General features: G+C 43.0%; 1 protein-coding gene across 1 annotated transcript in view; it reads left to right on the top strand.

Moving 5' to 3' along the window:
- Positions 1–1,769: 1,769 nt before the first annotated feature.
- Positions 1,770–16,254, top strand: part of LOC104279847 (RAC-alpha serine/threonine-protein kinase) — a gene marked incomplete at its 5' end in the record, with an annotated part of 22,512 nt that continues 8,027 nt past the window's right edge. The window contains 6 exons of the mRNA XM_009877281.1: positions 1,770–1,901; positions 2,069–2,134; positions 3,762–3,830; positions 4,545–4,670; positions 5,470–5,598; positions 9,836–10,050. Of these exons, the coding sequence (XP_009875583.1) occupies positions 1,770–1,901; positions 2,069–2,134; positions 3,762–3,830; positions 4,545–4,670; positions 5,470–5,598; positions 9,836–10,050 (737 nt within the window). The remainder of the gene's footprint in view (positions 1,902–2,068; positions 2,135–3,761; positions 3,831–4,544; positions 4,671–5,469; positions 5,599–9,835; positions 10,051–16,254) is intronic.

Genomic DNA, 16,254 nt, shown 5'->3' with positions numbered 1-16,254 from the left:
CAAAATCCGGCTGAGCCAACCCAATACATGGTCACAAACTGTAAAAAAAGGACATTCAACCTAAACATAAGGAGACACTTCTTTCCTTTGAAGGTGACACAGCACTGGAACAGGCTGCCCAGAGGGCCTGTGAAGTCTCAATCCCTGGAGACTTTCAAAATGCACCTGACTATGTTCCTGTGTGACCTACTCTAGGTGATCCTACCCTGGCAGGAGGGTTGGACTAGGTGATCTTCAGAGGTCCCTTCCAATCCTTACCATTATGTCTTCTGTTTAGCACCTGCTGGACCATGGGACTGTGTAAACTCTTAGCAGACTGGTGCAAAGATATTCCAGTGGATTTAATTGCTCTGGATTAAGGGTTTAGGCTAACTCCCAGACAGCCACTGTGGTGTCTGTCCATAATGTTCCTAGAGCCTGGGCTTTGCGTGAAGCACAGCATGGAATGCACAGGGCCAGCTCAGCAATGGCCTTCCGTGAAAGGAGTATGTGCCAGTCTTTGGTCTTTGGGCTGTAAACCCCTTTTAGGAATTTGTCTTCAGCCTCTCTTCACTTCTTCCTACCTCATTGTGGTCTCCTGTTTCAGTGTTTCCACCTGCTATTGTAAGAAGCAATTGATAGAACCTTCTCTTGTGCAAATATTATGTCTGTGGATTGTGCCAAGGCACCACTTCGTGTCCTTACCTCACCACTGTCATGATCACTTCCTTTTACAAGTTTTGTTTCAATTATGGGAAAACCGATGAAATTTTTAAAGAAGAAAAAATAAAATAACCATCCGCCAGTGTTATCACTAAGTATGTGTGCCAGCCTTTTGTCATGTTCAATGGTTTTAGAGTGCTGTGGGTGGCTACTTAATGTGTCACTCTTGAGTTGTAGCTGCCACTGGGCTTCTCTGTCCTTGACTACCGCTCTTGCTGAGCGAATATTCACAGGAATGCAAGAACCACCTCACCAGGTGAAGCCACACGTTCTTCTGAGACAGTGACTGTCTCTCTCTAGGCATGTCAGTGAGGATAACCAAAACGATTATTGGGGTCTTGGTGTCAGCTGTTTCGAACAATTAAAACAAAGTCTCCTCAGCCAGCTCTAGGCAAGAGTATGGAGGAAGTTTGCTGTTGGGAGCATCTTAAAATTTTCCCCAGCCAAGGCTGCAGTAGCCTCTGGCTGTGCAAGCCTCACTGTTGCCATGTTGGCAGTGGTCATTGATATCTCAGTGCAGAGGCTGTTGTCAGGCTGCAGCAGATTCCGATTTTTCCCATTGTTTTTTGTAATGGCAAAACAAACGAGCGAATGGCTCATCATTTGTGAGTTTTGGGGCTGTTCAGTGAAGCACAAGAAAACTGCTCCTCTAGAGAGGTGAGGAATGTCAGAAGAAAGGTGTGGATTTAATCCCTGGAATCAGAGCAACACGTGGGTTTTAGTGAGTGTCTGCACTGAAAAAGTGGTCAAAATGTCCATGGATTAGTACTATGTTGAGTGGTGCTTGCACAGTTGAGTGTCGAGCCATGTGAAAGACTGTTCTGTTAATTGAAAGCTTATGGTTTTCCCTAAATAGTTTGATTGATTACCTTTGCTAGTGCACTGGTATTCATTTTTATGGGAGAATCATTTCTGCTCCTGAACTCTACTAAGCAAAAGGAGTAAAAGCCCCCACACATGCAACATATGTAATGTATTTTCACATGAATGAGAAATTCTAGTCTGAGAAAGATATACTTGTCATTAGTTTGTGTCACTCAGTTCTTGTTTATCTGTATCATTAACAGACCATGAATGAGTTCGAATACCTTAAACTACTGGGAAAAGGCACTTTTGGCAAGGTCATTTTAGTTAAAGAAAAAGCAACTGGACGGTATTATGCTATGAAAATTCTGAAGAAGGAGGTTATTGTAGCAAAGGTGAGTAGACGGGAAACTTGGGAACGTGTTTCACCTTTGATACCATCTTGGGGGAAAGTCGTATCGAGGAGTCTCTGAGTACTTACATGTAATTGCTCCATTAGTGTATGAAATGGACTCTCGGACAGAGAAATTAATTTGCTGATTTCCTTTTGCTTGTGTTTCAGGACGAAGTAGCACACACGCTGACAGAAAACCGTGTTTTACAGAACTCGCGGCATCCCTTCTTAACAGTAAGCATTTCTCTCTCTGCTGAGTGTAACGACATCATGATGACCGAGACTTTCCTTTTTTTTTGTTATTTATATATGAAATCTGTGTTTTCCAAGTGGCTGTGTACTTTTGTACTTCCATTTTTGGAAAGCACAAATTAAAATGCTTTTTTAAGTCTTCTGATCCCTGCAGGGCAGATCCTTAGTACCTCTTGAAGACAGTGTTTGAGGGTGTGGTTTGACTTTGGCTCACCCATTTCATGGCTTGCTATCTCAGAGAAGTATCTGCTTTCCTTGTCTGCCAAATGCCTGGTCTTCTCTTTGTAGCAGAGATCAGAGTGACCCTGATCTTGTGACAAACAAGGTCAGGAAGATATAGTGGGGGGAAAAAAAACCCTTTAATTTTGCCTTTCTTTGTTTTTTTAATCTTGCAGAATCATCTCACAATGAAATGAGAGCACTAGTAATGCTGGCCAAAGGATAGTGGTGGGAGCATGTGGGATGGGGCAGGGAAGAGCAGGACGGTGCTTTATCCGCTGCTTTCTTTTTGGATTGGCTTAGCTGTAAAATCAAACCATATTCTCAGTTTAAACCTCCAGTGCCAACAGCCTCTCTGGGCTGAGTTCAGATGCCTAAATTCCACCTCAAGATTTTGTTTCTAGTATTTATTACAAGTTGGCTCTGAATTGTTTCCAACTGTTTAAACCCTCTGAGAGACCTGCGCAGGATCCTGGTTGTTTCCTCTGTCCAGGTCCACAAGGGCTTAGCTGGAATTCCCATCTTCTGAGTGTGGCCTCTGGAAGTAAATATTGGCTGTAGTGGGTATAATCAGTAAATGTTTGTTGACATGTCTAAAACCTGGCACTCCCTTTCTCTGCAAAAATAAGACTGGTTTAAAAATGCTGCCCCTAGTAATGAAGACAGTGATACCACATGCGATATTTTTAATGCTTTCATAATCCCAAATATCCAAACCAAGGGCTGTGTGGAGAAGTCAGCTATGAGACTGGGCTGGTACCAAAAAAATTAAGACTGTGACAGACAAGTTGGTGTTAATCTTGCCCCAGGAATACATGTGACAGCACTGCACAAAGGCACCTTGTGACGCTCCATCACACCCTCCGTCCCGTCTGTTTTTGTGAATTGCTCATAAATTGATATTGACAGCATTGCTCAATCCTCCGGTGGGCTGTCCGCGCGGAGCAGTTGCAGGCAGCAGGGCAGAGACCAGGGGGCTGCTCTTTGTAAAGATATATATACGTGTGTTGTAAAAACTCGTGCTCTCAGGTTTGGTTGTGGCCCTTGTTTGTGAGATTAAACTGTGGGAGCTTGGGCGGAAAACTTCAGAGCCACTATTGGTGCGTTTTGTGTCACTGTGAATGGGCCAGGACTTTGTTTCACAATATTATAGGAGTTACTGATAGCTTCTACAAGGGATTGTTTTAATGGTTTATTGATTATTAATTTATTTCATTAATTAATGAAATAAATTGATGGTGGATCAGTCTTCAGCTGCATTATGTAAGATCCAAGGACAAAAAATCCACTAAAGTAGAAAATTTAATGTATGCCTGTGTTTCTGAAAATCTATTAAAAATCTTTTTATAACTGTCAGTGTGATCTAAGTCGTGGTCTACATCTGTTTCAGGCTTTAAAGTATTCCTTTCAGACACATGATCGCTTGTGTTTTGTTATGGAGTATGCTAATGGAGGCGAGGTAAGGGAAAAGTAATAATGTTTAATACTTCAGGATTTTCCTCTAGTAATACTACTAAATCTGCTTCACATTACTGAGCTACGGTCCCTGTTTGCAATTCTAATTAGTCCAAGTTGTCACAGTTAAACAGAGCTGTTTGCAGGTTTAACTAATATTAAGACTCTTAATTTTCTTAATTCCCTTTGTAGAGAATAGAGGTTTTGGTTATAGGTTCCTATTTTACGTGACAGCAACACATTTGTAATCTGACATGTAGTAATTCAAGAAGGCAAGGTTGCTTTCTAGTTGCTCTTAAGACAGCTTCTAACACTTGTTAATGAATATTGTGAGCACGTGTTACTTCGGAGGGAGAGCTAGAAAGAGCAAACTCCTGTTAGACAATCAAAAAGGAAAAGCTGGGATATTCACATGTCTCCATCATGCTTTAAGCTGTAGTTCTAATGTGTAATTGTAGTTCAGTCAAAATGAACTTTTGTGATTTTCTGTACAGACGAGTACAGGATGCAAACTAGGTATCAGCGTGCATCTGTGAATTTAATTGTCTAGTTGTTTAATTTGTGATGCTTTTTGACAATTTTGGGAATGCAACTGCGTGAAAATGGGAAGGGGTTGTCTCCGTGGTAATATTGCATTCCAAGCAGGATGGCCTGCGAAGTGCAGGGCATAACTCAGACATGTGTGCAATCTGAAGGTAACAAATTATTGTTCTTGTAGCTGTTTTTCCATCTGTCAAGAGAGCGTGTCTTTTCTGAAGACCGGGCTCGGTTTTATGGAGCTGAGATTGTTTCAGCACTGGATTACTTGCATTCAGAGAAGAATGTCGTTTATAGAGATTTGAAGGTAGGTAGAAAAAAAAAATGTCATAAGCTTTTTGAGTTTGGGCTTCTTATTTGCTAGTCATAAAAGCAAAGGAGCCTGAATGATAAGAAAGCTTCTCCTGACTGAACTTAAGGTAGCAAGTATTGCAGCAGTGGACTTGACATTACAGGATGTCTGAGTACTTCTTTGGCCTAAGAGGTTGTCATTCTGGGATTCCTCTTTGGATTTTGTTTCCCTTATCACTGTGATTCTTTTGAAAGTGTGCTTTATTTCATACACAGTGGAATCTCAGTCCTGAAATCTTAATGGCTTTCTCAAAAATTACTGGCACAGGCTAGGCTGAGTACCACATGCTGAGTAAATGTATAAAGTGATTCTCATGTAAAGAGTCTCTTTGGAAGTGGTTCCCTAGCCATGTGTTTTATTTTTATTTCGTTTGCTATCCTTTACTGGTACAGAATATTTCACAAAATCACTTAGAATAAAAGCAGGGATGAAGTTGTGGGAGAGGGAATATTTAATATATTTTTAGTAGAACTTGTATCTGTTGGTAATAATATTGTTGAAGCCTAAGTGCAATATCTGCATTCTGTGTTCATTCTGTATGTATGATCAGTTTACCCAAAGACTGAAAATTAGTTACGTGACATACCCTAAAGAGCTAACGAAAGTGATACAAATGCGTGTGTACTTCATACGTGCCTCAGCAGTGAGGACAAAGTTGAAAACCCTTCTGCGGAAATTTTTGTCTTTCATTGCCTTGCTCAGGAGCAGCGTATGTTACGTGCAATAATATCTTTCTTTCGGGTGTTCTTCTCAGTTGGAAAATCTTATGCTGGATAAAGATGGACACATAAAAATAACCGACTTCGGACTATGTAAAGAAGGCATCAAGGATGGAGCAACAATGAAGACTTTCTGTGGCACTCCAGAGTATCTTGCACCAGAGGTATGTTTATGTTGGCCATTGTACTAGAGTATCTCACATGCCATCGATGACAGCAGGAGCCATACAGAATAATTCCCGTGCCATCGTATGTTCATACAGTAGCTACTGTTCTATAACAACACATACCAGGAATCTTTTATTCGTCATGTTCTGGGACATATCTTCAGCATAACAGTATGTGATAATTTTTGGGCAGGGTAGTATCTTCCGTTCGCTTTAGGGAATATTTACATTTCACTGAAACTGGCCTTGCTTCTTGTGTCAGAAATCTAATTTTAAAAAACCAAACCACTTTTAAATCACTTCAGATACATGATGGTTTGGTGACTGTTTTGCAGTTTGTTGGCTTAGTTGAAAGCTGCCAACAGGATTTTGCTTAAGAAGTAAAAGTATTGTCCAGTCTTTTACTCTTTGAAGATGGTATAAGGGGATGTGTTTTCAGAAACAGGACAGACCAAGCTTTTTCTGCAATATTTCATGTAGCACACATTGAAAACGATGACTGTTTTGGGACTCTAAGAGCAATAGATGTTTCTCAATGTTAATTTAACTTTTCAGTTTCAGAAGAAATAAACCCAAGCAGGGGATCTCAGTCCCCAAACTATGTTTTGAATAGTTTTTGTGTACTTCTTTTTTTTTTTAAGTGTAAAATGCAAATGTGTGCTCCTAACTTGCATCCTGCAAATACTCCACCTGTGTTGCACAACTCACAGAAGGTGTTAGAGCTGTGAGTTAGTTACGGGCAGATCAGAAGTGAAATTGTGCGATAGTGCATACATGTATACATGGTATTTTGCAGGCAGACACTCGTTTTCTCTGCCCACGCTCTGAGCTGTCTAGAAGCAGACTCGCTGTGTTAGCAGGGCACCGAGCCTGCGCTGGCGCCGGGTGCCTGGCAGGAGGACTCGTCGTCTTCCAGCGGGCACTTTGCTACCCGTGGTGGCAGGACTCGGTCTGGCTCAGAGCACAGGCAGAAGCAAGTCCTGGGCTGCCGGCAGATGACGCGTTGTTGGCGCAGCCAGAGTGTAGCCTTTCTCCGAGGTGGGAGGCTTGGCCATTGCAAACCTTGCTCGGGTTGAAGTAGGCAGGAGTACAAAGTATGGGAAACCAAAGTGGAGGAGGAGTATTTCTACTGAGAGCTGATGTCTTTGCTGATCAGCTCTCCAATTGCATGGTGCTGGCAGGGTGCTCTTGTTTTGTGGGTTTTGGTTTGTTTCTGTTTTTTGGGGTTTTTGCTGTTTGGTTTTGGGTTTTTTAACTCCCAGCTGCTTTCAAGGGCCTCCAGTCTCTTTGTAATAATGAAGAACATGGCACCTGTCGAGGTAGCTTGCAGCAAGGAGGTGGAGTCAGTCTCCTATAGCTGCCAGCTCTCTGTGGATCACCAGAAGTCTTCAGTGGATCTAAATTGGGGTCCATGCACCACAGTTTGAGATGTACTGATGCAGGGAGTAATTAGCAACATGACAGAGTGTTTATTATTAATAAACGGCTTTTATTTTAGCTTCCCTCTTTATTGCTGAACTTCAATTTCTCATCAAGGATTGTATGAGAAGACTAAAAATATTTATTGTTTTGGTTTTGTTTTTCCCTAACTTGGAATGTGGGGATTCCTCGCGCAGGCGTTATGTTTTTCTTTCTATTACATTATTTGCTGTTGTTTTTCTTTTTAATATTTATGATGAGTTGACTCATCCAAAGCCCTGAAGAGCAAATCCTTTTGATTAACCCAGCATTCTCACTTACTTGCAAATCCCATCTGTGAGGTGGAGTGTTTAATTCTGGAGGCTTTTGTCATTTGGTCAATAGCATGCAAAAAATCTGGAAATTGTGCAGGAGTGATACGCTGTGCATTTCAGGTCGTACAGCCTTAAAAGCAGGGCTCTCGATCCCCTTGCCTGCGTAACTTGAATCGAGCATAGCAGCAAGTTTGTGCAGTTGTTGCATCGTTGTTTTAGATTCATCTTGGAATCTCGTGCGTGGATGACGGTGGCTGCACTCTGTCAACTTTGATGTGTTGGAGGCATCGGTGGCTCTGGTGTTTACAGCTGTTCTGCCTTCTCTTTCAAATTCCATCTCACAGCAGTCTAGAGCTGCTCGTTAAGGAAATGATGATCCTTTAATTTAAGTGAAATGACCTTGTTACTTTACTACTCCCCAGCTATCCTGTGTGTTGCAATAAATCATGGGTGAGGGCAAGAGCTTTTTTGTTACGGTATATTTTTAATACTAACACCATTGCTCTGTTTTGTGCAGTCACCAACATGAGTTTACACTCATTGTGATAAAGAACTTTGAAGAAATGAGCGTTTAATACTTTGTTTAAAATTCAGGGAGATGAAAGAAAGTTGTAGTTAGTAGTCTAGATTATAATACAGATTATAATTACAATTATAATTAATGTGCTTACTAAAGTAATATTTTGAGTAGCTGCGTTTCAAAAGCACTTGTAGCATTTCTTGCATGCACAACAAAGGCCTTTGTGGTTTTTGCAGCGGCTTAAAAAATAAAAATACAAATCGGAGGCCCCGTGACGGTTTTATTTTAGGTAGCCCAAGTGTAGGGGAGTGCGAACAGGAAGAGCTTATCGAACGGGGTGGCTCAGAGAGCGGTAGCTGCATTGTCACACAATATCTCCTGTGAGCTGAAGGGCTGCAATGCCTCGGGAAGGATGGGGCTGGCTCCTGGAATCCTGTCCGGCCGGCAGCTGTGTCGGCCGTGTACATGTACGGGGCAGCTGCCCAGCCAGCTGTCGTTTGGTGTGAATCATACGGCAGGGGATGCTGTAAATAGACCAACGTGGGGTAACCTAATACCTGGCAGCCTTTTGATTTTTACTGCAGAGCCTTTCCCTCGGTCAGATCATGAAGGGGAATAATTAGTGAATAAAGAGAGGCAGAGTGCAAACAGTTGGTACGTGGAATGTCTTGTTGCTTCTTTTTTGTGTGCAAAACCTTTGTCAAGGTTTATAAGAGGTTCAGATCCTGCTTCTGTTAAACTGGCATCGACTTCGTTTGGCTCTTTCGCCACCTGGATTCTCAGTGGAAGGTGCTGTGAATTTTAGCACTGCAAAGCTCACACGGGTACCATGCAGCATGAAAACGTGGTGGTGATGGGGTCGTGGTTTGTGCTCTTAGCAATAGTAAGCAGTTTGCAGACCCGTGGAAAGAGTAAAGACGACGACGAAAACCTGAGGACAGGGTCTGGAACATGAGACTGTTGGCGTCAGCTATGGACAACTGCGTAGGAGACACAAAGTCTAGAGGAGTCCTCGCATGACATCCACTCCCCAAGCCACAAAGCACTCCCCACTCCCTTCAGCAGCCTCCAGCGCAGAAGATCAGAAATGCAGCATGACAGGGCTTCTCTGGGGCAAATGGGAGAGGTGGAGGGCACTGCTGGGGTCCCGAGCCCCTGCACCGGCCGGGCCTTCATTAGGTAGAAGTGCCCAGGGGAAGGGAATGGTGAACCATGCTGGACTCCTTCTGCTGTAAGACGTGGCAGAAGTCCTCCCCACCACCAGTCCCTGGGTTTGCAGCCCTCTAAGCAAGAGGCTGGGGCCTTAGAACTGGTAAGCCAGGGCCTTTGGAGGGGGACAGAGAGGAGGAGGAGAAATGTTTACAGACAATTTGGCTGTAGTTTTATGGCCTTACGGCTGGTCAGAGGTTAGGAGTGGTTCTGGCTCTTACAGTGTTGTATGTAGTCATTGAGAATTTATGGGTGGTCTTTCAGCATGTGCAGGGCCACCCTTTGGTGGGGGGTGCAGGTTGATGGTGGGGATGTTTGGTTTGTCATTTGGGAAGTAACAAGTGGATGGTCTTTTCTCCCTGTACTAGCTCCTTGTTGGTGTGGAGTTTTTCTAAAAAACTGGATCTCGTTGGAACAATTTTTGATGAAAGAGTGAGAATTTAACAGCTGACTCTGTAACATGAGAACAGTTCTCAACCTTTGGACTTTGGAATGTTGTGCTTATCATGACCATAAGGTGAGGGAGGGTGGGAAGAAGAGAAGGAGGCTGCCGTAATGTACCTGCTCCCTCCTTTTCCTCTTTCTCCTCACCCAGTGTGGTGAACATAGATGCCAGTTCTCTTGAAATGGATCTTCTGCAAATATTCTACTGGTGGATTCAGCTGTAACATGTGAAAAGATGAACTTGCTGGGGTAATTCGTGCCTCATGGGTTCTATGTTCATGCCTGTTCTGAGAATGCCTCCTAATGCCTTTTCCTTACATTTCTACAGGTGCTGGAAGACAATGACTATGGTCGTGCAGTGGATTGGTGGGGTTTAGGAGTTGTGATGTATGAAATGATGTGTGGCCGCCTCCCTTTCTACAATCAGGACCATGAAAAGCTCTTTGAACTCATCCTCATGGAAGAGATTAGATTTCCACGCACTTTGTCGCCTGAAGCAAAGTCTCTCTTGTCGGGTTTGCTGAAGAAAGATCCTAAGCAAAGGTGAGACTGTTGCCTAGTATTTGCACTTTTAAGCACTTATGCCCTCAGAAATTTAAAAAAGAAAAGAAAAAAGAAAAAACATCTTTTAAAGGCTTCTCAAAGAAGTTAATAATTTTGCTGTGCACAGGCATGTCTATGAAAGGGAGCTATCTTCTAGGCAGGTGAAAGTGACTGTGTGCTGATGTATGAAATGCCCATAGTGCCACTATGGAAAAACAGGTGAAAATGGTACTGCACAAAGGGCTATTGCCTGCACGTAAACCATTTTTCTTTATTTGAAGTTGAGGAGAGTGTTGCAGGCAAAATCATAGTTTCGTTTCTAATTCATTCAAAATGAGAGTTGCAGCAAGTGGACCTACTCTTGACGTGAGCTGACACCGCAGATAACGACCTGAAGCAGTTTTGGTGATCCCAGGGCTGAACTCCAGAATGTGCTGGCTGCCTTTAGTGCACAACTACAGTTAACTCTGCCTTTGGTCATAATGAAACCAATGGCTGCAGCGGGTTTTAAACTGCTCTACGCTGAATGCTTTCAACTTCTGTCTCAGTTCAGGCTGCTGTCAGTTTTCTGAATTTTTCTTTTAAGTCTGTGCCAGTGGTTTAGAATCCTGCTTTGGACAGTAGGTGGTGGTGTTTGTACCATATTTGTGGTGGAATTTATACCATGCTTAATCTAATTTTCCTATTTCTTCCTTTTGTGGTTTTTTTTTTTTTTTTGCTATGTTGTAGTATTTAAAAAGTAACCCTTGATTTAAAAATAGAAAAAACAAAAGCCTGAAACAGAAAATACGAGATCCAAAAAGGATGTTGACTTTTACACAAAGGTAAACATCAGTTTAAAAACCTGCCATCTTGTCAACCCAGACATTTTACAAACAAATAATTCTGTGACTCTGCCCCAATCTCCTGTCCTCAGCCTTCTACTGTAAATGGGCCCTAAATAGGAAATCTCTTATGTGAGGTGCAGGCAGAATATTCTGGTTTGCTTTCTGATGTTCACTTAGTGTGTGTGCATGCACATAGCAGGGAAATGGGTTTTGCCAGGACATGGATACTTGTAACACGGATTTTTGTCATCCCTGTAGGCTATTTCCATCACTATTTTTGATGGAAAACCCTCTTGAGAGGTCTTGTAATGCAAATCCACAATTTGTACTGCCAGTGGATTCAGCTTAGTGGTGACATGGGGAAGCAGAAACAGTTGTGGTCAGGAACGTGGCCAGCCTTGCCCTAGGTGACAACAGCTGCACACCCTGCCTGAACCCGGCGCCAGCAAGGGGGACCCTCCAGGAGAGGGTTGTGTAATTGATGAGCAGCCCCTCCGGGTGCTGTGCTCTGCGTGCTTGGTCACAGCCCCTGCCAACAGGATTCCTGTCTAGGAAAGCGCTGGGTTAAATACAGTGGTGACCCTTTTGTAGCTTATTCAGGTGGGGCCTTTCAATCACTGGAAACACAAGCAGCATCTGCTGTAATTTGTTCTTAAAGGAGCATCTCTGATGAACCAAAATGCAATTTGTTTACAAACAAAGCACGCCTACTTGTTTCTAATTACAAGGTTCTCCCGGTGCCAATAATTACTCCACAATATGCTCATTTTATACAAATAGCCACTTCTTCACATGTATCTTCTGCAGGCTTGGAACCAGCGATGCTCGGATCTGTTGGACAGATGATTTTCATGCTGCTGGTAGAAATAACTACAGACTAGACAAGCCTGCACACATGCCCACAGCTTGCTAATTACACTGATGCTTCCCAAACTTTTTGGGTGGTGGACCATTCTTAAATACCGATTGCTGAGCGATCACCGCGTTCACCCAACGTTTTAACTGAAGTGATTCTGTGAATCCCCTGCGGCTTCGTTGGTTTGCAGGCACTAGGGGGAGCTGAGCTGGAAGCACTGGGGGTACAAGTCCCGAGTCCTGGCCTTGTGGTTTTATGTTCTGTTTCCCGTGTGGTTGGTGTGCCGGGGTGAGTGCCTGGCATGCTTGGTAGATGACGCACAGTGAGTTCCTGGAGACATACTGAAGAAAAGCAGCCAGAGAACTACGAAAATAGATTGAGTGAAAAGTTGAATAATGTGTGATGGTCTGGTTGTCATTAGTCCATTGAGGATGCTTTGGGGAACCACTCTGTAACCTGGCAGAAATCACCTCTTCCACAAAGCCTGGTGGTGGGTGGAAGTTGGTGTCATCGTAATGTTGTCTGTGGCAGAAAGCATTAGAATTGGCAGCGTTTAGTAACTGCTGATGAACTTCAGGGTGGGATGGAAAACACAGACACTGAGAGATGTTGTCCCTTCCTGTAAAATCTTTAAAAAGAAAAAGCGCCCAACAACAAAAAAGATTGATGTAGTGAAGCTCAATGACAAGGATATTTTAAGTTGAATATCAAGAAGCTGGAGAATTGTGACCGGTGTCGGTGAATTAAACCTTAAAAATTACCTGCTGTACCTGAGCTGGATGGATAGAAGCAGTCTTAGCACTCTGCAGTCGGTAATAGCAGTTCAGTCTCAAATTCACAGGCCTGTGGGGAAAATGTGAAGAACAATAAATTGCATTCTGCTTTTAATCATGGCTGTTTTATGAATTTGCTCATAAAAAATCCATTCGTAAGAGAAAAGGAATTTTGACGTTTCTTTAGGGATTGATATGAGTTTATTAATCTTGTAATGTGAGCCCTAATTTTCCTAAAAAGGAAAAAATCTATTCTGTAAATATTTCCTTTTAATGGGACCTGAAATTATTCTTCTTTGCTTTGTGACACGTGTCAAATGGAATGAGGTAATCAGAGCATTTTTTCACACATAAAAAGAGCAAAGTCTTTAACTTTTTTTATTTTATCTCTGGCTGTGGAGACTGCAACCTGTGAAAGTGAGCATGGATCAGAATGCTCCGTGTAAACGGGCTGAGTTTAGGCAGGTGGGTGGGTTTGTAATCAGCAGAGCGTCTCGCAAGCTCTGATTCTTGGCAGGTTTTAAACTTGAGAGAACTTCAAGATGGTTTCATCTGAATTTGGATCATGTGTTTTCACTGCATGCCTGAGTGCTCCCTGTCATAGGTTGGAGCGTTTCAGCCTCTTTCACATGGGCTTCGTCACAAACTGCTTCACCTCCTTGTGTCTTCTGTGGTGCTGTTGGACCTTGCTGCTCAGGAAGAATGAGAGGAAGAGGGGCAACATTTCGCAGATGCCTCTTAAAAGGTTTAATGACTTCATAGAGTTGTAATTGTGGCTTTGAACTGCTGCAGGTGGTTGCTGGGAACTGGTGATCAGTCCTTGCAGCCACATAGACATCTGGCCCTTCTTTTTAGTGATGGTGGTTCTTTGCACAACCGGAGCAGAACTTCGGCTGCAGGTGCTCAGGAGTATCAGGGTCAGTCAAGCCTCTACCTCCATGAAAACCAAACTCCTTTGTTTTTTTTCCATGTGAAAGGTGATTTGTAGTGAAGGTGTTTGTCTGTCCTCTGTTTGTGATGCTCTGCTATGGGAAGGGTAAATGGCTTGAGCAAAATTGTTCTCAGACACAGCTGGGTCTGCAGTCTGTGCAGCCGCTGCTGGAGTTGGAAGAGGCAAAAGTGACTGTCACAGGGACTGCAGGGGCCTGGAGGTGGTCCCAGTTAGCTGGTAGCAGGCAGGAGGAATAGCTTGAATAGCTGGTCCTCTTAGGCAGCAGACTTCGTGCCTTGTGGGCATCCAGAGTGTTGAAACCACAAATGACAAATGTCTTAAGTTTGCTCTGAAATGTGTGTGTCTTGAGTACAAAAGCATTTCTGTCTCCAGGCAGCTCCAGTGTCCTGGGTGTCACTCGAACTGCAGAGTGCTCAAGTCTTCATACATGTTTCACGAGGTGCTTTGAAGTAGACTGAGATTTAGCTGTAGTGTGTGGTAGATTTCATCTAAATCAGTTCAGTTCAAAGCTCTTTGGCTGAACATGAGCCAGCAGCATGCCTGGGTGGCCAAGAAGGCCAGTAGCATTCCGGCCTGTGTCAGAAGCACTGTGGCCAGCAGGACCAGTGAAGTGATCATCCCCCTGTACTCAGCACTGATGAGGCCACACCTCAAATCCTGTGTTCAGTTTTGGGCCCATCATGACAAGAAGGACACTGAGGTGCTGGTGCTGGAACAGTGAAGATGGTGAAGGGTCTAGAGAACAAGTCTTGTGAGGAGTGGCTGAGGGAACTGAGGTGGTTTAATCTGGAGAAGAGGAGGCTGAGGGAAGATCCTATCGCTCTCTACAGCTACCTGAAAGGAGGTTGTAGTGAGGTGGAGATTGGTCTGTTCAACCAAGTAACAAGTGATAGGATAAGGAAATGGCCCTGAGTTGCACCATGGGGGAGGTTTAGATTGGATATTAGGAAAATAATTTCTTCAGGGAAAGGGTCATTAAGCATTGGAACAGGCTGCCCAGGGAACTGCTTGAGTCACTATGCCTGGAGGTATTTAAAAGATGTGTAGATCTGGTGCTCAGGGACTTGGGTTAGTGATGGATCTGGCATTGCTGGGTTAACAGTTGGACTTCATGATCTTAAAGGTCTTTACCAACCTAAGTGATTCTGTGATTCTCTTAAGAATGATTGGACAAACTCAAACAGTTCACCCATAGAGATCTAAATTGAATTTAAGGAAAACATAAAAGGCAAATTTAGAGAGATTTCTCTCCCTGCTTTCTGGAAATTGGTAGTTTAGGGACTTCCCCAGCCTCAGCATCTTCAAACGTGACTCCTCTGTGATTTCTAATGTTGGGGAGTGGGAGCTTTTGCATTGTTACCGGATCCACAGTTTGTTGCGGATAGTGATTAATGAAGAAGTGGGGAAGTAAAGCTCAGTGCAGAGCTGGGAGTTACATTAGAATTTCCCAAAATCTTAAAATCTGAGCAGGAAAGCCCCCAGAGACTGTACAGGGGTTTGGGAAGAATGTAGCCTTTTCCTTCCAAATGTGGAATAATCATTTGTGGCTGTTCCCAAAGCCAGCCAGAGCATCCACATGCTGATAGTGCCAGTCACAGAAAAACGATGTAGATGCAGTTCCTAAATCCTTCCCTATGGCTGTGGAAGGCCTCCGACGCTAAAGGGGATAGTAAAATAAGTTATTAGTCTCTGTCCTGCTGGTATTAGGGAAGTATGTGTCTGTGTGTCCTGATCTGGGAGCTCAGAGAAGTCTTGTGAAGACACACCAGCAGCAGAAGTGATGCCTAGAACGGTGGCTGTCTCCTCCGGTGAGGATGATGCACATGCAGATCTGTAAACAACAGAAATCTGTCACTAGAAGAGGTATGACAGTCTCTTCAGATGAGGATTTGCCCACAGTTAGAATCTGTATTGGTGGCTCCTGGTGGTGGTGGAGCCAGAGTTTATGAACGGGATTATTGGGCATTATGGGGGATGAAGGCTGTCGCTGCCCACTCTCCTGCCTTGGAGCCTGGCTGTCCTTGGTGGAGAAACTCACAGAGACTGTAGAATTTTGTGGATTTCTACTTAAAGAGCTGCGAATGGATCTGGCTGCTGAGCACTCTTTATTTTTATGTGGACAAGTAGAGAAACGGTATTTTCCCTGTGATCCGCTAAGTGCCTGTGATAGCAACATTGTTGACTGTGTGTTTATACACAGTATTTTTATTTTCTATATACCTATATAAAAAATTACAGTACATACATTTTTAAAAATACTTGCACATGATTTCTCAGTGACGTCACAGCTGATTGCTCTTGATTTGTGGAGCATACATTTGTCATTAAGGGTTAAAGGAGCTTGGAAGCAAATTCACAGTTACATAAAAATTAAAAATGTGGAAATGGTTTCAGTTTAGTATTGTTGTTGCACTTCATTAATAAATTTTCTCCTCAAGGTTTAGCTGAAATACATAAACAATGGCTCTAAAATATAGATGGAAATTAATCGAATAACCAGAATTGTTTGGCAGGTTTTTTTAGGGAGATCAATTTAGATTGAAGTTTGAGTTCTGAGGTTTTGATGTGGGTTTTGTTTTTGATTGGTTGGGTTTTTTTAAATTGTTTTATGGCCTCTACATTTTCTGTATATTTCTTTGTATACTATGAGTCTCAGTAGCTTTTTTTTTCAAGTCTTATTTGTGCTATTTTTGGTTCTGTCTGAACACTTAAATGCACAGAATTTAACTTCTGCAAGAAGGTAACTTGTACAAGAAGTTAAATGTACAAGATTCTTGCACAAGAATCTTTTCAAGA

This window comes from Apaloderma vittatum, unplaced genomic scaffold (assembly GCF_000703405.1).
Source record: "Apaloderma vittatum isolate BGI_N311 unplaced genomic scaffold, ASM70340v1 scaffold20049, whole genome shotgun sequence".
NCBI classification, from domain to species: Eukaryota; Metazoa; Chordata; class Aves; order Trogoniformes; family Trogonidae; genus Apaloderma; species Apaloderma vittatum.
This window is presented reverse-complemented; position numbering and strand designations above follow the sequence as displayed.